Source organism: Aspergillus ibericus (assembly GCF_003184845.1).
Source record: "Aspergillus ibericus CBS 121593 unplaced genomic scaffold BO80scaffold_78, whole genome shotgun sequence".
Taxonomy (NCBI): domain Eukaryota; kingdom Fungi; phylum Ascomycota; class Eurotiomycetes; order Eurotiales; family Aspergillaceae; genus Aspergillus; species Aspergillus ibericus.
Window position 1 is genome coordinate 45170 of NW_020292176.1, and position 18745 is coordinate 63914.

General features: G+C 58.4%; 8 protein-coding genes across 8 annotated transcripts; 4 read left to right on the top strand and 4 right to left on the bottom strand.

The window, feature by feature from the left end:
• Positions 1-30: 30 nt before the first annotated feature.
• BO80DRAFT_459887 (metallophosphoesterase family protein) lies at positions 31-1407 on the bottom strand (the record flags this gene model as incomplete). Its single annotated transcript, XM_025722368.1, has 4 exons — positions 31-292; positions 359-669; positions 731-1197; positions 1251-1407. The coding sequence occupies 4 exons, from the start codon at positions 1405-1407 to the stop codon at positions 31-33; spliced, it is 1197 nt and encodes a 398-aa protein (XP_025569647.1).
• Positions 1408-2504: 1097 nt separating this feature from the next.
• BO80DRAFT_429980 (uncharacterized protein) lies at positions 2505-4587 on the top strand. The gene is made up of 5 exons (XM_025720602.1): positions 2505-2839; positions 2910-3018; positions 3078-3193; positions 3251-3493; positions 3550-4587. Exons 1-5 carry the CDS (start codon positions 2725-2727, stop codon positions 4386-4388), a joined length of 1422 nt encoding a protein of 473 aa, XP_025569648.1. The 5' UTR covers positions 2505-2724; the 3' UTR covers positions 4389-4587.
• A 331-nt stretch (positions 4588-4918) lies between these two features.
• Positions 4919-6265, bottom strand: BO80DRAFT_419247 (pectinesterase precursor; the record flags this gene model as incomplete). The annotated part of the gene is made up of 5 exons (XM_025718303.1): positions 4919-5325; positions 5374-5438; positions 5493-5884; positions 5941-6048; positions 6104-6265. 5 exons carry the CDS (start codon positions 6263-6265, stop codon positions 4919-4921), a joined length of 1134 nt encoding a protein of 377 aa, XP_025569649.1.
• Positions 6266-7215: 950 nt separating this feature from the next.
• BO80DRAFT_369107 (sugar porter family MFS transporter) lies at positions 7216-9167 on the bottom strand (the record flags this gene model as incomplete). The annotated part of the gene is made up of 8 exons (XM_025716373.1): positions 7216-7418; positions 7471-7601; positions 7657-8044; positions 8103-8344; positions 8395-8643; positions 8690-8945; positions 8997-9048; positions 9099-9167. The coding sequence occupies 8 exons, from the start codon at positions 9165-9167 to the stop codon at positions 7216-7218; spliced, it is 1590 nt and encodes a 529-aa protein (XP_025569650.1).
• Positions 9168-10650: 1483 nt separating this feature from the next.
• Positions 10651-11648, top strand: BO80DRAFT_266444 (uncharacterized protein). The gene has a single exon (XM_025714792.1). It carries the CDS (start codon positions 11008-11010, stop codon positions 11509-11511), a length of 504 nt encoding a protein of 167 aa, XP_025569651.1. The 5' UTR covers positions 10651-11007; the 3' UTR covers positions 11512-11648.
• A 1217-nt stretch (positions 11649-12865) lies between these two features.
• BO80DRAFT_369071 (tricorn protease N-terminal domain-containing protein) lies at positions 12866-14812 on the top strand (the record flags this gene model as incomplete). Its single annotated transcript, XM_025716372.1, has 1 exon — positions 12866-14812. The coding sequence occupies one exon, from the start codon at positions 12866-12868 to the stop codon at positions 14810-14812; it is 1947 nt and encodes a 648-aa protein (XP_025569652.1).
• Positions 14813-15087: 275 nt separating this feature from the next.
• On the bottom strand, positions 15088-15962 carry BO80DRAFT_369038 (dienelactone hydrolase family protein; the record flags this gene model as incomplete). Its single annotated transcript, XM_025716370.1, has 3 exons — positions 15088-15296; positions 15362-15802; positions 15875-15962. 3 exons carry the CDS (start codon positions 15960-15962, stop codon positions 15088-15090), a joined length of 738 nt encoding a protein of 245 aa, XP_025569653.1.
• A 422-nt stretch (positions 15963-16384) lies between these two features.
• BO80DRAFT_429982 (MFS transporter) lies at positions 16385-18668 on the top strand. The gene is made up of 2 exons (XM_025720603.1): positions 16385-17412; positions 17477-18668. The coding sequence occupies exons 1-2, from the start codon at positions 16450-16452 to the stop codon at positions 18278-18280; spliced, it is 1767 nt and encodes a 588-aa protein (XP_025569654.1). The 5' UTR covers positions 16385-16449; the 3' UTR covers positions 18281-18668.
• The last annotated feature ends 77 nt before the right edge of the window (positions 18669-18745 follow it).

An 18745-nucleotide genomic window follows, 5' to 3' on the forward strand; every position in this document is an offset into this window, starting at 1 on the left:
TATCATTCCAGAGGGTTTGATGAAAACCATTTAAGTATACGTGGTTGGCACGGCCGGGTACGAATCCTCGCCGTAGGTCGCGTTGAGGGTGACGCTGCCCGAAAGCGAGCCATCTTCCAGCCGGACCCAGGTGGCTAACTGCTTCTCCAGGGTTTTCTCGTCCAGGAGGATTTGTCGGGCACCCCGGGTCCAGGAGCCATAGCCACCATAGCCACTGTGGCGGCCAAAGCACAGGTTCAGACCGTTGCCGGTGAGATTCATCCCGGGGAGCCTGGAGTCCCATTTGAAGCACCTGACGGGGTTAATCTATGACACGACGTTGCTGGATGGGACTTTGTGGGATTTCAAGAATGCCTACCAGTCATCACCGTGGTCGTGTCCGCTGAACGTTGCCAACAGACCCTTGGTGTTGAGCAGCGCCTCCATGAAGGGAATGTCCTGGCCGGCATAGCTGAAGACGGTGCCCGACACATCGCCCTGTCCGCTGGCGGATCCCTGCTGGTCCAGAGGGTCGTCGGCGTTGATGCCCGGCTCCTCATTTTCGTTGACGCCTTGATTTTGGAACGCCAGCATGGCATTGACGGGGATGTGGTAGAAGGCGATAGAGGGAATCACTTTGCCGTACTGTTGGGTGAGGTTGGCGTTGGTGTCGACGAACCAGGTAACTACCTGACTGATCGTTAGTAGAGCATTCTAGACGATGCGCAGTAGACGTGTAAATCCGACGAACCGACTCATCCACCCAGCAGGGCTGGGGCACTTCGTTCCCATCTGCGAGCTCCTGATAATAGTTCCCCCCACGACTGTCAAAGAACCACAGGATCACGGCCGGGGTGGTCTGGGAGGCATCCGACGGGTACACGGGCAGATAGTAGTTCGACACGCCGGCCAGCTTTCCGGCGACCATGCTGGCCGTCAGACTGTTCGGGTACGACTGCTCTCGCTCCAGGATGGCGTTGCGCGACAGGTTATAGTCGCTGTCGTGGTTGCCGTAGGTGGAGGCCCAACGTAGGTTCCGTTCCACGAGCGGGGCGACGATCTCGTCAATGTACTCGGTGGCATTGGAGAGGAAGGTGTCTTCGCCCGTGATAAGGTCGCCATTCAAGATGACCAGCTGGGGGCTTTCGTGGTCGAGAACGGTGTTCATCACGGCGCGACTCTCGATATCCTGCATCGGTCCCCAGTCGGTATCCTCCGCTACCATCGGGGTCAATCATTTTCACTTCCTTCCAAGGCTGCGGACTGCTTACCCTCCCCATAATGTAGGTCCTCAAACACCGTCAGGTGAAAGGTGCCATTGCTGGTAAACCGAAGGCGTGTGTCCCCGACCCCTCGCTTTCTCGACTCGGGCAAGGCATGCAGACTGCCAGCCAGGCAGGAAGCCAGCAGAAGGGCGCTGCGCAACATGATGTCAAGGGGAAAATGAACCATGAAATATGCACAACGCAACCGTCCGTAGATCCTGCCCCTATAAATATCCCGGCCGAGGCACAGGTCCTTGGATTGAAGAAGCGGGGTGGGGCGAGCATTCCGATGCCCTGACGGCACGTTCCAGCGTTGCCCTCGTTGACAGGTCTGAGCAGCCGACCCCGGCTTTAGTCCAGTGGAGATGGAGGCTGCCAGTCCCGGACCCCGCTCGAGATTGACTGGATAGTTGAGCGCGGGTCGAGTCGGCTAGAGCTGGGCTTGCCGAAGCAATTGCCACGTGCTGCAGACAGGGGCAGACCGTGGAGCCAACGTGCGGTGCCTATCCACACTCTCTCTCTCTTATAATGTCGTTCAGTCTGGTTCCTGGAGAGACTAGTTCCTCGTGGTGCCTCGTGCTGCCTCGTTAGACTGACATGGTTTGCGCTTCACTGAATGCACTAGGTGCTCTTGTTCAGGCATGTATTCACTAGAGTTGAGTGCTGTCGGGTTGATGATGTGAATGCTCAGCTGATCTCTTTCACACATGGCTGGTTCATTCATCTTCAGTGGTTGCGACCGTCTTCGTCGGTACACCAGAACTGATTGCAGGGGTGAATCGATGTGAGCTGACCTGCCCTCACCATCCCTGGTGCTGAGCATGATTGTGTCTGCGTGCGGCGAGTATAACACCCAATATATACTGCTAGTCGACAGGAATAGGGCTTGGCTTGGAATCCGACTGAGTCAGTCTGGCCGACTCTTATGAGCAACACGAGGGGCGGCATGGTCCAAGCCCTACAGGAGCTGAGGAACCCGGCTGGAACCGTCCAAGGCCGACCGGGGGAAATGCAGGCTTGAAAGGAGGCAGCAGGCGACCGTGCTTACCCTGGTGCCAGTCACCACAACCGCTCCCGGCAACGCCGACTGCCACTTTCCCCATTCACGTCTGGAACCCCCTTGGCACCATCAGGGACGCGGTGGCGTCATTGGGGCCAACAAAGACTTGACAGTTGCTGGGACCCGTTCGGTGAGGCCATCAGATCTGGGAACCCAACTTTAATGGCAAAAAAAGCTGACTGATTTGCTGTGACCCACGCGGAAAACTGATAAGCCCGCAGAACCTGCGCCGCTAGACTGCAACTAGAGCGTCCCTCGTCATTTTTGCCCTTATCACGCCATTTACGGGCCAATCGTGCCAATCGTGCCAATCATCCCATCCGCTGCCAGCTTCCCACGCCCTCGTTTAAATATCGGAAATCTCTGCTGCAGGGCCCGTCGATCTCTGCACCCGATCTCCCCAAACCTTCTTCGCGAACCATGACGGCCCCGATGTATGCCGACGAGAAAGCCCCCCGGACGCCCGCCGACGTCGCCGAGTTGTCCTCGGATGAGTCCAACGCTGCCGACATCTTCAATGCGCTGGTGACCGAAGGTATGTGCTTTTGGACAGCTGAGGGATTCCCCTTGCGACAGATTCTGATGCCGTGGCCGCGATTCCCTAGACCACCAACATGAGATCAAACTCCGCACCATGTCCTGGCAAAAGGCCGCGTGGTTACTTGCGGGAGAGCAAGTCTGTCTGGCCATCATGGCCCAGACATGGTCGCTGTCGTAAGTCGTTGCCTAAGAAATGCTGCAGTCCATCGACTGACATCGGATCTTCCCTCCAGCGTGCTCGGCTGGGTCCCCGGCATCATCACCATGGTCTTGTCCGGCATCCTCTTCTGGATCACCTCCACCACCATGCACCGGTTCATCATGAAACATCCGCAAATCAGGGACATCTGTAGGTTCTCGTCGGGCCCCGGAGAGACGGACATCCTCCCCCATGCTGACCGACCAGGCGACTTTGGCTACTATGCCTTCGGGAACAGCCGGATCGCGTACATCTTCGCTGGCTTCATGCTGCTGGCCAACAACATCCTGCTGATCGGATTCCACATCCTGACCGGCGCCAAGATCCTCGACACCTTGTCAGATCACTCCTTGTGCACCGTGTCCTTCTCCGCCATCTGCATGGTCATGGGCATCATCATTTCCGCCCCCCGGACGCTGCACCACGTCTCGTTCATGTCCATGTTTTCGTGTACGTGCTGGACGGCCTCCTTCTGGTGTGGGGAGAATGCGCGCTAACGGTCACAGCGGCCTGTATGGCCATTGCTATCCTGCTGTTCCTCATCTACGCCGGCATCGAAAATGCGCCGGGGGCCGGGTACAACGGGAACTATCCCACCGACGGCCCGGTGCATACCTACGCCTTCCCCTTGCCCGGCACCACCTGGGTCAACTGCCTGAATGCCGTCCTGAACATCACCTTCCTCTGGGTGCCCCAGATCCTCTTCCCCAGCTTCATCGCCGAGATGGAGCACCCGGAGGAGTTCAACAAGTCGCTGGCCGTCCTGGTCGGCATCTCCACCATCCTGTTCATTGTCCCGCCCGCCATTGGATTCCGGTATCTGGGCCAATATTCCACGGCGCCGGCCTTTGGGAGTCTCGCCACGGCGGCCTACAAGAAGAGCTCCTTCGGGTTCGTCATCGTGCCCACCCTGTTCATCGGCGCCATCTACGCCAATGTCACCGCCAAATTCATCTACTCCCATCTCATGGGCGCCTCCAAGCATGCGCACAGCAACACCGTCATCGGCTGGGGGGTCTGGGGACTGGTCATGGCCTTCATCTGGGTGCTGGGCTTCATCTTCGCCGAGGTCATTCCCAGCATGGGGGACTTCCTGTCCCTGCTGGGGGCCGCCTTTGATTCCTTCTTTGGCTTCATCTTCTTTGCGGTCGCATATTGGCAACTGTACAAGCGCAAGCTCTTTGACGGGCCCGGGCGGACGGTGATGACCGTGATCCACCTTTTTGTCCTGGCTTGTGGCCTGTTCTTGCTGGGTCCGGGCCTGTATGCGGCCGTGGAGGCCATCATTGCCGACTATTCGGGGTCGGTGTCCCCGGCGTTCAGTTGTGCCAGTCTAGGGATTTGAACCAGTTAGTCCAGAGCCCGTTTTCGCTTCCAATGATATCCCACCGTGCGGTATGAGTCTCTTGTAGTATTCGCTAGCTACCATGCAGCCTCCATTCGGCGAGGACCGTCTGGTCACTCACCAATGAATTTCCTGTCCTGAAACATTTTCATCGCCCCGCCGATGATCTGCTGCCGCAATAATATAATAGGCTTTCCCGGAGAGGCGCTGAATCAATGGTTGAGTTTCGCTCCCCGCTTTTGCATAGAGTCCCCATTGTGTAGCGCTCCAGAACCACGCTATGGTGGAGACGAGCCACCAACCCAAGTACTACGATGCATAAGATCGTTCCACTTTAGATGGACAATAAATGAACAGAACCCAATCCGGAAGATCATTGGTCGATCCTGGGTCCGGTCAGTGTGAGGTTGCCATTGGCCGAGCGCGCGCGGTTCGATACAACTATACACATCAGGGATAAAGGGTAGACAAGAGATGGTGGTATCAGATATACAATGGCTATAAACCCAAAGAAATATGAGGTAAACCGCCTACTCGCCCGCCGACACCTGAAACGTCCGATGAACACTGACATGATTCCGCACCTGCCAGGCCTCCACATCTGGGTTCAACACCTCCTGGCTGCTATTAGCCTCACTCAACGGACTCCGCGCCAGCGGCGACGACACCGTCGTCACGGTCAGATTATTCAACTTGTCCGGAACCAGATCCGGACGCCAGTAGCTGGGATCGCGCGAGCCTTTCTTCGACGCGTCGCCCGTCAGGCTGGACAGGGGATACGGGCCGCCACTGGGTTTGCCGCCCCGGCCGTGACGCCCGTAGTAGGCGTTGCCGTCGAGAAACCATCGGAATAACGCGCGCAGGGTGACGAGACTGCCGGCCGTGATGCCGAGGCCGGTTTCCATGATGGACCAAACGGCGATTTGGTACGTGGAGTCTGTGGGGATTAGACATGTTTCGCTTTGCGCGAGGGTTTTGGACTCACAGAGAAAGTTGATGTCTTCGTAGTTGTGGAGGAAGGGGAGCCGGATAATGACCGCGACGCTCGCCCTAGGAACCATTAGCAATGGGCACGGGGGTGAGTCAAGATTGATAGCCACGTACACCGCTCCTAGGCTCAGAATCCCTCCCAGGGCAATTTTCGTCCGGTCGTTCATTTGCAGACGCCAAATCAAGAACATGGGCAGGATGCCCAGCGTGAGATCACAGAAGATGGTAATGCCACTATACAAATAGGCAATGGCCAGGAGAACCCGGACGGGCTGGCAGGTGCCGGAGTGCGTTAGATCGACACGCAGCCAAAAGTAAGACACCGGACGGCAATCCAGCAAAAGGACCAGCCAGAACATCAGTCCGATGGCAATGACAACCCCGATAATGACCCACAGGACGATGCGATGCATGCGGCGCACCGTCAGCCGCAGCAGGGCGAGGGCGATGGAGATCTTGGCCACGGCGGAGGACCAAAGATATAACATTTGTCCGAGCCACCACCACTACATATTTCCTGCTGTTAGCTCAGATGTCGCGAGGAGAGGGAAATCTCTCGTACCAGCAGCGCTTTCTCGTACGTGTTTAGATCCGTAAAGTCCTCGTTCTTATGGCCGATGCCGTTCTGGGATCCAATGATGCAGCAGACATCTAGGAAGATAAAGAGGGCCTGGTTGGGGTCAGCATCGGATCGCAATCGACATCACGACCTGGGGAGATTATACCAGAGCGACCATCATCAGCGCATCATCCCAGCCAAAGGCCCGCACCAGATAGACCCGGACGAAGATGCGCAACGCCACGGCAATGGTGGCCACACACATCATTACCACCGACACCACGAAGATGGCCAGGCTGTGGCCCACCAAGGGCATCGACGAACTCATGGTGACGCTGAGATGGAAAGATCTGAAGGGCAAAATCCTTGCAGATGGTGTTTCAGGTCATTCTCGACCGGTCACGTTTCCAACCCGCGGGTCAAGCTGAAGCTCCCGCAAAGCCGCCGGTCATCGTCATCAACGGAGAAGATGTCAGGAACCGCGGGCAAGGGAGGGACTGCCGAGCTAATAAGCGAACTCGAGGGGCGGGCGACAGGAGAAAACATGACTCTCTGGCTCTGCCGTGCATCTTCCTCGGTGGAACCCCCGCCGGAAAACAGACCCATCAGTCCCAGGGGCAAGCAGCCCGGGGGGCCTGGAGAGCACGCGGGAGGCCCACACGGCATCGAAGCGAGTCCAACCCTGACTCGGGCACGTTTCAGGTTCTTTTTCTGTCTCGCGTTAGACCGATGCCTTAGCGATCGAGGTAGCCGGATTCTGTCTGCTCGGATGGAGCTAAATCGGGCGTTCGCAGGGACCAAGGCCTCGTCCCTCGTGTTCCTGACGCCCGGTGGGCCCCGGGCACGACCTGCTGGACATCTAGCCGGCATGTTGTCTTATAAATCCCACGCTGTGAAGATTCCTCCATGTGCGCCGAAAAGGCCATCTGGAGTCATCTAGATACCTGAAGTTCAGCTGTTTATCCCTCCTTCCCGGGGATCGAATGGAACGGAAGGCAGGAAGCGAAGCCGAAGAAAGTTTCGGCCAAGGGCCATGGAAAAGTCAGTCCCGGCACCATGGATCGGAGCAGCGGGTCTCGCTACCAGAGATGCGCCCCAGCAACGAGATCAGTCACTACCGAGGCCGGGTGAAAAATGACTCGAGGCAGCAGTTCCACTGGCCGTGGCTGCCTGAAAGGACGCGTTCCGTTTGCCATCTTCGATTTCTCTTCCAATTGCTATCTTCTCTACTCTACAGAGTACTTTGTATGTCCTCTCCACACCACCCACCCAGCCACCCTACTCGACATGGCTTACCGATGCCGCGCTCTCCTTGGATGAATCCTCCCCCGCCGGAACCTTCTTCTGTCGCTGCAATTCCTCCTCCTCACGCTGGACATACCGCAAGGGACGCCGGGTGGAAATGGCATCCGGGTCCCGGGTGACCACCAGGGCCGGGTCCGAGCGATAATACTCGTCCAGGTCTTCCAGGGTCCGGTTCGCTGGTGGAATTAGTGATGGTGTTTCTACAGCACAATGGGACGGTCTCCTCACCGGTCTCCGGATAGAAGAAATAGAGAATGGGCAGAAAGGCCGCGTTGGTGACTATCCACACGATCCAGAATCGCCAGCCAATGTTCTGGATGCCGATCGGCGTGATCTCCACAATCGCAAAGTTGGTGATCCTGAGACCTGATCAGCAACTGCCAGGGAGACATCGTGGATGAAAACACCACCTACCAGTTCGTTGCGGTGGCCACCGCCGCGCCCTTGGTGCGCATGGGCAGCGAATTGATCTCGGTCGGATACAGCCAGGGCACCCCCAGCATCCCGATCCCAAACACGATATAGTACAGGAAAAAGAATGCGACCGCGGCGGTCGCGTATGTGCGGTCGATCTCGGCAAACCGCAGGAGAATGGTGATAATCAAGAAGCACACACACTGGCCAAAGGTGGACAGCAGCATGAGGCCGCGTCGGCCACAGCGCTCGATCAGCGTCACGGACATGCACGCAAACACAAAGTACACCGTCGCATTGCAGGCGCTCAACAAGCGCGCCATGTTGTTGGAGAGCCCGACCGAGTTGATGAGCACCAGGGGGAGATAGTACGACATGATGTTGATCCCTTAGCCCCAGTCAGTCAACGGAAGAAGAGGAATGAATGCAACTGAATCGCGACATACCCTGGAACTGTTGGATGGCCTGCGTACCGGCCCCGAGAATCAACCGTCGCAGGGTCTTGGTGTCGCCGGTCGACCGTCCAGTCAACAGATCCCGCCAAGGCACGGCGTTGTCCCGCTCGTACTGGATACTGTACGCGATCTCGCTGTGCTGGGTCGCGATATAGGGATCGTCCTTCGGTTTATTCTCGATGCTGCAGAGGACCTCTACAGCCTCCGGAGTGCGACCATGGCAGAGCAGCCACCTAGTCCGGTCAGCCCACCGATGCGAGGGACCAGAGCGACTCGTACGTACCGCGGGGATTCAGGCAGCCATGGGACGGTGGCAAAGAGCACGACAATGAAGAAGAACTGCAGGGCAATGGGCAGTCGCCAGGCCGGCGCACCGCCGTGGAACGACAGCCCGTAGTTGATCCAGTTGACCATCATGAAGCCCCCGACATTCAGGGCCATCTCGAGAATGACCAGGCGGCCCCGCCAGGATACCTGGGCAGTTTCGGTCTGCCAGATGGGTGCCGTGGAGGTGTTGATCCCGTTTCCAATCCTGCGCGTGGTTAGCACTCGCAGCATCGCAGGCAGGTTGTGCTCACCCCAGAATGACGCGCCCCACAAACATCTGGGCCAGACTGTACGAGCTGGCCTGCAGGATGGTGCCGACGGCCATGATGGCCGTCCCGATCAAGATGGACTTTTTCCGGCCCAGTTGCTCCGCCAGAGCAAAGGCGGCAATAGCCCCGAGGAAACATCCCACGTCGTAGATGGCCGTGACGGTCGACAGCGTCGTGGTCTTGCTGGGTCCCACCAGATCATGAACCTCAAGGAAGTTCTGCGTGACGACGATGCCACCTGCCGGGGATTAGACCTCGATGTCCAGAAGCTAGCAGGAAACGGACGTACTGAACAGCCCTTGGTCATAGCCAAACAACGTCATGTCCGTGGCACAGGCAACCTGGAGGGGGTCAGTAACCGGCGGTAGCCTCTCTGCTTTGGAAGTCCTACCGTAATCCAGAAGGTGAGCCATCCTCCGACGAGCCCAAAGTAGGGCTTCTTTTCCAGCCGTGGAGCCATGTCGCGCTTACGGCATCAACCGGAAGATCTTCAATGGACCTGCTCAAGCAGGGGTGCACCAGTCTTTATATACACACGGACGCCCATCTTCAGCCAACAGGGCAGGGTAGGATGGGAATTGGGGGTAGTCTCCGGCATGAGGCTATCTCGCCATGGCTGAGATAGGCGATAGGATCCAGTAGATGACGAGGGTGGCACTTCCCGAGCCGGCGAGGTTGGCCACCTAGGGTTGCATCGGGTGCTCGATGCCCCGGACCTGCGTCATGGGATCGGCCAAAAACAGTCCAGAGACTCGTCTCGTTGGCGGACGATGCTCCTTGCCCCACGCCTGGCCCATGTTTATCATTCCCGAGAATCTGTGGGGAGAAAGTCCGGATGATGAGATGCGAGGAACCCTCCGGTCACCACGATGCTGGGGCCTTCAGCAACACCTATCCGGCATCTGACTAGGACTCATGTGGCACCCTGATCGAACGAGGCCTGCCGAATGAACTCAGGCACCATGGTTTGCTCAATTTGTTCGGCCTGACTGAACATTGGGCGCACCAGGATGGTGCAGTAGCACCCCGACGCCTTCTTCCCTCAACCATGGCTCGGTCTAGATGCCCTACCAGTTATCTCAAATCTTTTCGATTAATCGATAGGGCTCTGCAGAGCTTATCTTCGGCTGTCGATCCCGTTCTCGCTCTCTTTGCTCATCTCAACCCGTGGTTCAACCCGCTCCCAACCTTGAAGTGTTTGTCCGCAAGGCAGTCGACGGACTCAAACTGACGTCTTGACAATCTGGCCACAGCTGGGCCGTTGTCTAGACTACCACCAAGGCCACCGCCGTGCAAAACTAGCCTCTCGGGGGCCTAGGGCTGCCCTTGACAAGCGCAGCACAATGCTCGGTCCGATGTCGCCTACAGTGAAGGATCCGGCCCGGTCCAGCAACGGACCCCCCGCTCGCTGCGCGAATGAAATCGATCCATCTATCCTGGCCATAAATGCCCCGGTTCAGAGGAACCTTTTCTTTCCGGTAAACTGGCCGGTCGTTGCTCAAGGAGAGTGGTGCAGCAACCCTGGCCTTTGCCGCTGCGCAGCATCTCTTGTTCGATGAGAGGATGCAGGTGGTGACATCAATCATCTGGACGCGCCCCAGTGCCTAGTTCCTTTGCTTCTTCTTCTTCTTCTTCTACCGGAATTCCTTTTCTCCGTTGCTATGAGGCTAGTCAGTCAGCGCCAGACACTTGACTAGTGGGAATCACCCAACTCGTCAATGGTTGGCATGGAGTTAGCCTCTTGCACCACGGCCCGGAGAAACGAGTAACCTGCGCGTGAAATCCCTGTCAGGACCGTTTGCGACCCGGCTGATCATGCATGGCGGCCACCATGTCAGGCATCCTGTTGGTCGGCTGGCACAGGTACGAAGTAAGGTTGGTCGAACTGCTTGGCTAGAGAGGTATTCCAGACCTATCGGCAAATTTGACCCGCCGTGTAGCCCGTAAGCTGTACTATTGGGGACATTGAACAAACACATGCTACCCTAGTGGACTCGTCGAGTTTAGCCGCCGCCGACGAATTCGACTCCACGACACGGGGCCAGTCGAGGCAAACCAGATCCCACTCGGGGAAGCAGCCTGATTGACAATAGCAGCACCGTTGCCACCAGTCGGTGCGAGCGGCCGGTTGAGTCCATGTCATCGATGGCGTAGCAGAGCTGTCAACCCGCTACGTTCCCTATCGGACTTAGAACCACCTGTATGGCTGACGCCCGATCTAGTGCTGGCTAGTTACTCAGACTGTCCCGTGATTCAAGCAGGTAGCAGACCGTGCTGGCCTTCTCGGTTGCTCCACACGGATGACAGCCTTGACCAACACTTTGGCTGGTTGTGAGGGACCTCCTGGCCTGCCTGCGGGTCCCGTTATTCGTACAGGCCGTTGGGTCGTCGAGCGTAGAGTAACCATTGGGGCAGGACCCAACCCAGTGCCGATCCGACCTCATCGAATCAATCTCCTCGTCTCCTCGGTTCCAGGCGCTCCAAGTCCAGCGCCGTCCGAGAGACGGGCTTGGCAGCGCCAGCGCTATGGCCCGAACCCCCACTTGGCCGGCGGGTTGGGAAGGGATCAGCTCGTATCCAATTTGCAACTCAGCTCCAGGATTCCACCGCGGCCGAGCACTCCCCTTCCGGCTTGGATTTGCCCGTCTCCTCATTCGGTGCGGATTGAGGTGGCTTCAGGCTTCGTCTCGGGGTTATTGCGGGAAAAAAAGGCCGACGCCCTAACTCCCAGTCCATACCCTCCCCCAGGGCATGTGTGCGGGAGGATTTCCGCGGTTCCGACTGGGCTTTTCTTTTCTCCCTAGTCGTTGGGTAAGTTGCAATGTCTTTGGCACGTTCACTGCCATGAATCCAATCCCAACGACCACGATGGACTGCCGCCGGCATCCGGGTTAGCGAGGATTCGTCAGCCATGAGCCATCAGGATCAATCGTAATCAATCGGTGCCAGCCAGGGAATTTTCCCCGAGAGGAAGCCGGCCAATGCGGAGGCCTTTTCCCGGCCCCGTCTTCGGCTTTCAGTACTAGTCACTAGTCATCAGGGACTAACGAGGGACCCTGGCCGACCCTGCATTGTCCCCTCAAACATCATCCCGGCCGGCCGGGCGAGTCTGATTGTCCTGAGGACATGGGCGGGTTGATTTTAGCATCACCTCGTCTGGGATCGACAGGATTAGGGTTCTCGGGGTATCTTCAGCGGTCCAGCAGTTTGAGTTTGTCCGGAACCCAAGGACAACCATGGACCGCACTGATCTCCTCCACGAGGGGCGATGCCGGAGACTAGCGGAGACATCCCGCATGCCAAGCAGCCAGCCAAATCCCCAAGATCCGACATGACCCTCGGGGATATCCGAGAGCCAAGATTGGCAGCGACAGCTCCTGCGGTGTTTAGGCCAGACCCAGTATAGTCCAGTCATCCTGGCCTCGGTCATCATCCACCCGGATACCCAGCCTGGTTGCCCGTCAGCAGTGGCAGCATCGTCGGAAGAGGCCTGATGCTGAGCAGTCCAACAGCCCAATGGCTAGCATACAGTAGACTCCAATCACCTCATCCCACCATTGTTCTTCTAGTCGAATCCCAGCAATATACCGATCCAGACTGAGCACAGGGCCTCGTGGGGGGAAAAGATATAGCCCCATCGGAACGGTCCCGCCTCTCTCAGCACAATATCTCCGGCCATGGACCGGGTTTCATATCCACGCTTCTTGGCAGCAGAGGCGGGAACCAACCAGATCATTGTCCGGAGGAGAAGGAATACTAATCCCTCGACGCTGAAGCGTGGACGAGGGAAGTCCTGCAGTGCGGATCCTGCTCCTCGTCTCGCGGAGATGAAGGGATCGGCATTCGTTGCCGAAAACCAATGGTACGCAGCCCACTGCCTGACGATATCCGCGTCGTTCCCTTCCCCATCTGGAAGGCTATTGCGAAGCCCGAGGTCTCGTCCGAGCAGAAGGTCCTCTCGATTTTTCCGGAGGGGGATGCTCCACCGGATCCGGGAAGCTTAAGTAGGGCCATCCCCAGGTGCTCAATTCTCCGGATATCCTCCTGCATCGCAACCCGCCGCGGCGAGCTTTGGACCGCATCCCGATGCGTCTCTCCTCCCTGATCCTCCCTCTGTGTGGCGGCCTAGCCGCCGCCGCCTCATGTCCGTATGCCTCCATGGCGCGCACGGAGGACAAGGCCTCGGCCGTCGTCGCTCGGGGGGCGCCAGTGGCCGGGAAGAAGGGCGTCATGCTCATGAACCGCATTGCCCCGGCCATCTCACAGCTCTACGTCTCCAATGCGGACGGGTCCAATGCCCGGCTGCTCCTGGGCAACGAGAGCACCTTCGACTACCACGCGCAGTGGTCCCCAGACGGCCAGTGGATCGTCTTCACCAGTGAGCGGGCCGGGGATGGTCAGTCAGATCTCTACCGGGTCCGCCCGGATGGCACCGACTTGCAGCCCATCTCGACCACCCCGGCCGTGGAGGATGCGGGTGCCATCTCGCCCAATGGCAGTCTCGTGGCCTTTGCGGGCACCCTCAACAACTACAAGAGCAACATCTGGATCAAGAACCTCGAGACCGGGTCCCTGTGGAACGTGACCAACTCGACCGAGGTGGCGGGCGACTACACCCTGCCCGATGGTCACTTCCGGCCGGCCTGGTCCCCCGATGGCGAGTGGGTGGTCTTCACGTCCGACCGGAACACCCCCTGGCGCGGACACAACAACATCAGTGGCTGGGAGCACGTCCAGGAGCTGTCCATCTACGCCATCCGCCCCGATGGTCGGGACTTCCACCGCGTCGCCAACCGCACGGGCTACTGTCTGGGCTCGCCCAAGTTCTCGCCCGACGGCCGCCGCATCGTCTTCTATGAGATCCCCACCGAGCTGACCTACTATGCGCGCGTGGCCGAGCCGGCCTTCTACGAGGTCAGCACGGCCATCGTGTCCGTGGACTTTGCCACGGGTACCGACCGCATGGAGCATGCGTCGGGCGACGCCGGTGGCATCAAGCTATTCCCCCAGTACATCGACAACAGCACCGTCGGCTACCTGGTCAAGAGCCTGCTCACCAATGCCACCTACCCGGGATCCATCAACTACACGGCCGCGCAGGTCCAGGGCACAGTGAGTCCCCCGTACCGCAACGCCTCGCTGGTGGGCTACCATCGCTCCCCGGCCTGGTCGCCCGACGGCACCCAGATGGTGTACGAGCACGTCGAGTGGGACCCGGTGCGGGAGGTCGGCAAGAAGCTGTACAGCTGGGACGATGATTGGGAGTACCGCTTCAGCGACGTGTTCCCGCAGATGTCGCATCAGGGCAAGATCGCGTACACGTCCCAGCAGACCCAGAACTCCTCCCTGGTGACCATGAACGCGGACGGCACGGGGGCGGGCGACATCTTCGATGGCTCGCGGTTCCCCGCGCGCGTCAACTCCTCCAACACCAACGGCACCTTCCAGGCCTCGTGGCGCGGGGACGGCGAGGTGCTGGCCGTCGGGCTGGGCGACTGGTTCGAGTACCGCTACAGCAACCCCGGATGGGTGTATCTGGTGGCGGCCAACGGGTCCTGGGCCCGCCCGCTCACCAACGGCAGCACCAACGCGGGCTTCCCGACCATCTCGCCCGATGGCCGGTGGGTGGTCTGGCGGGAATTCGCGTACACGGCCAGCGAGGAGGTAGCGCCGTTGGGGCTGCGCCGGATGGACCTGACGACCGGCGAGGTGGTGGTGCTGAGCCGGGAATGGGATAATACGCCCATGTTTGCGCCGGATGGGTCGAACCGGATTGTCTTCACGCGGCGGACCAGCTGGCCCATTGCCGGACCCTTGGATGACAACTACGACGTCATGACCATGGCGGTGGATGGCAGTGACGTGAAGCAGCTGACGACGTTGCCGTGCAATGATGCCCACGCGGTGTGGACGCACGAGGGCAAGATCGGCTGGGCGACGGGCATGTTTGGCTTCCAGGATGAGGCGGCGATCTATGATAATAACCAGCAACCGTACCCGATGCTGATGCAGATGGAGGCGGATGGGTCGAATATGACGGTGCTGACCCAGAGTCGGTGGGAGGATACGATGCCGCTGTATATTCCGAATGATCTGTTGGCATGAATGCTCGGGATGTGTGATGTATATATGTGCAGCGAATGTTCAAGGGTGTACTGTGGTTGAGATGTGGGCATATCCTGTTGAGATCAATAGACATATCTGATACCCATCACCTCGTCCGTTCTCGAGTGACTATATGTGAAGCTGCTTGGGTTCTGACGTCGACCAGATGGAAGCTATCGTGACTATCGAAGATGATGCTTTGTGCAATGGGTATTGATTTCTCTCAGGCAGGTACTACCTATCCAATGTCCAAATATATACCACGACCTAGTATTTTACTCCTTCAGGTACTGATGGAACCACGACACGGCCTGCGCGAAACTATGCTCCTTGGCCACTCTCTGCTGCTTGACCTCCAGGTTACACCGGACGGCATACCCATGCTCGACATGAGAATACAGCGACAGCTGATAGGGTTGGCCCACCTCGGCCAGGATATCTTCACTCTCGCGGCGCTTCTCCGTGGGGAAGAGAAAGTCGGACACTTGTCGCAATTCCTCCCACTCAGTCACTGTTTCATCGACAGCAAGGGGCAGTAACTCAACTCACCGGCAGCAGCAATACTCAACGGTCCTTGAATGCCCTTCAACTCATCCGCCTGCACATCGACCGGATGGGCCATGAAGCCCACATCCACCAACCCGGGCTTGAGGTACCGAACGACATACTTGCCACCATAGCAGTATCCGACCGCGCCAATCCGCTTACAGCCGAGTTTGTTGCGCATGTGGTCGATAGTCCGGTCGACAATCGGGTCCGTCACGGGCGGCAAGTGCTTCTGCAACCATTTCATGATGTCGAATTCCTTTCCGTGATCGACGGGCACCGGATCATCGTTGAACAGGTCCGGCATCACGACCAAGTACCCATTATCAGCGAACTGATCCGCGATCAACCGCGAGTTGACCAGCTTGGGACCGAAAATATCCGACAGAAACAGGATGGCGTTGTGGGTCGATTTATCGGCAGGGTAGGACACGTAGGTGAGGACTAGAGAGGGGGATGTACATCAGGATGCGACCGATGGAGATACTGTGTACCAAGCGGGAGGGGGTTCCTTACTGCCATCGATGTCGGTTTCCTCCCCCTTGGGGGTGCCACTGTGCAGATGGCCGGCGATGCAGCACTGAGCCGGGGGGAGAGAAGTCATGGCGGGCCAGCAAGCAAGAGAGGGATCTGGATAATTTCGTGCTTCGTCCATCCGAGACAGTCGGGATAGGGCTTGTTTTTCAAGTTCGGAGCCAGGCTGCCACGTAGGAGATGACCTCACCTGGGAAATGATTCGTTGCATCGGGCGGCGCTCATGCAACCGCTCGGACACTCGGCTCGTGGGGGGGGTTGTTTGTCCCCGGAATGGCCGGTGGACGTGTGAATGGCCGGCTCCATCCTGAGCCAGGGGATGCAACCATGGAACCCCCGTCGATCCTTGCGGCATGCCTCAAAAAGCAAGCCCGCCTTGCTGAACGGAGGGGGCCCCTTGCATGCCCCCCCTTAGGGCTGGGGAAATTGCGTGCCCGGAAGCGGTCGGACGGTCAGATGGCTTCGAAATCCTACCAATACATACCCTGGTCAACGTCCTCCAATTGATGCGTTTCTCCCGCGTTGGACCAGGACCAGTCCGACTGCACCGACCGACAATGGCACGAGTCTTTTCCAACTCGGCATTCGGCGTGCTCCTCCGCCTCGTGTCGGGGGGGCGTCTCTTCACGCCCCGTGAATTTCGTCGCGACTTTACCCTGCCGCCACCGTACCAGTTGGCGGCCAGCAATGCCCTCACCCAGCAGCAGCAGCAACAACAACAACAACAACAACAGTCCTCGGAGAAATCGGTCCACGAGGCAGGTGATGGAAGTACGTTGTTCAACCAAGCCCTGCCCCGCGACGACGCGATCAAGGAAATTGATGGGATCCAAGATGTCACCCTCCCCACTCCGGCGCCCACGCCGCCCGAGTCCGCGTTGCAATCGCCGTCGTCGTGGATCGAGCCGGAAGTGCTGCCGGACGGGACCATCCTGGTGGACTGGTACTCGCCCGATGACCCGGACAACCCGCATAACTGGTCGTTTGCGGCCAAGCTGCTGGTCTACGTCGAGGTGAACCTGTTCACCTTCCTGGTGTTCATGGCGGCGGCTATCGTGGCCGCCGACGAGGGCTATCTCCAGGATATCTTCGGGGTCACCCGCACCGTCAGCTCGCTGGGGCTGGCCCTGTACGTGCTGGGCTATGGCATGGGGCCGATGATCTGGAGTCCCATGTCGGAAGTGCCTTCCGTGGGTCGGAATCCGCCCTACGTGATCTCCGTCACCATCTTCCTGATCCTGGCTGTGCCGACGGCCCTAGTCAACAACGTGCCGGGCTTCCTGATCCTGCGCTATCTGCAGGGCTTCTTCGGTTCCCCCGGGCTGGCCACGGGGGGTGCCTCCCTGGCCGATGTGACGGCGATCAAGAACCTCCCTTATGGACTGTACATCTGGGGGATGTGTTCGATCGCCGGACCGGCCATTGCCCCGACGATCTCGGGGTTTAGTGTGCCCGTGAAAGGATGGCACTGGGCCATGTGGGAGATCTTATGGGCGGCGGCGCTGTGTTTTGTGTCCCTGGTAAGTGATCCCTTGTCTGCGATGCCAACTCGGAAACCATCTCTTTTCTAATTCTCTCCACTAGCTCTTCCTCCCCGAGACCTCCGCCCCCGCCATCATGCACCTCCGCGCCAAGCGCCTGCGCAAGCTCACCGGCAACCCGGCGTTCCGATCCCGATCGGAGATCCAAACGAAGAACGCCACGGCGATGCAGATCGCCTACGAGGCGCTAGTGATTCCCTGGAAGGTCAATGCCCTCGATCCCGCGGTGCTGTTCACGACGGTGTACATCGGACTCGTCTACGCCATCTTCTACTCGTACTTCGAAGTCCTGCCCCTCGTCTACCAAGACATCTACCACATGAACCTGGGCCAATTGGGACTCATCTTCCTCAGCTGCGTCATCAGCTCCCTCCTGCTCATCCCCTTCTACTACGCCTTTGTGCACTTCTCCCTCAATAAGGCCTTCCGCCGCGGCGAGTTTCCCCACCCAGAACACCGCCTCGTCCCAGCCATCGTAGGGAGCATCCTCATCCCGACCGGATTGTTCCTCTTCGCGTGGACCTCCCGGGCATCGATCCACTGGATCGTCCCCACCATCGGCCTCGTGATCGAAGTGGCGGGGATGTCCCTAGTGCTGCAATGCATCTTCAGTTACCTCTCCGTGGCATACATGACCTACAGCGCGAGTCTCTTCGCCATGAACGATCTGGCGCGTGCCAGTCTCGCCTTCGCGGCCATCCTCTGGTCGGGGCCCTTATATGACCGGTTAGGCGTGGCACGGGGGACGACCCTCCTGGCGGGGCTGACGGTGGGTTGTATCGTGGGAGTGTTGGTGTTGTATTGGTTTGGACCGTCGTTGCGGCGTCGGAGTCGGTTTGCGGGGTGATTGGCAGTCACTTATTCAGGTGACTTGCTGCGTGGCTTGGTGTGGTGTCGTGGTGGGCGATGATCTTTCCTTGATGGTCATCGACTACGGAGGACTGAGGGGGTTGCATTCTCTGGTGTATTGTATTATCTAGTTGCGTCGGACACTCCACTAGTGTTCTTTAGAGGTTAGATCTTATTTAATCGGTTTGAGGATGAAAATTACCTGGTTGGGTGTACCTGGTTGGGTTGTCTGGGTTATGGCTGGTATGGACACGGGTAATGCCGGAGAGATGGCTTGATACTGGACGTTGATTGGCTGGATGAGTGGTGCTTGGCACAGCTTGGCACAGCTTGGTATGTAGGGTGCTTAAAAGGGGTTAGTGCAATTCCTGATAAGGCTAGCTGGTATTGATGGTTCTGTTGGTATTGAACCGACCCCGCGGAGGTGAACCTTTGGAATGCGATGCTATCACCATCATAAGTG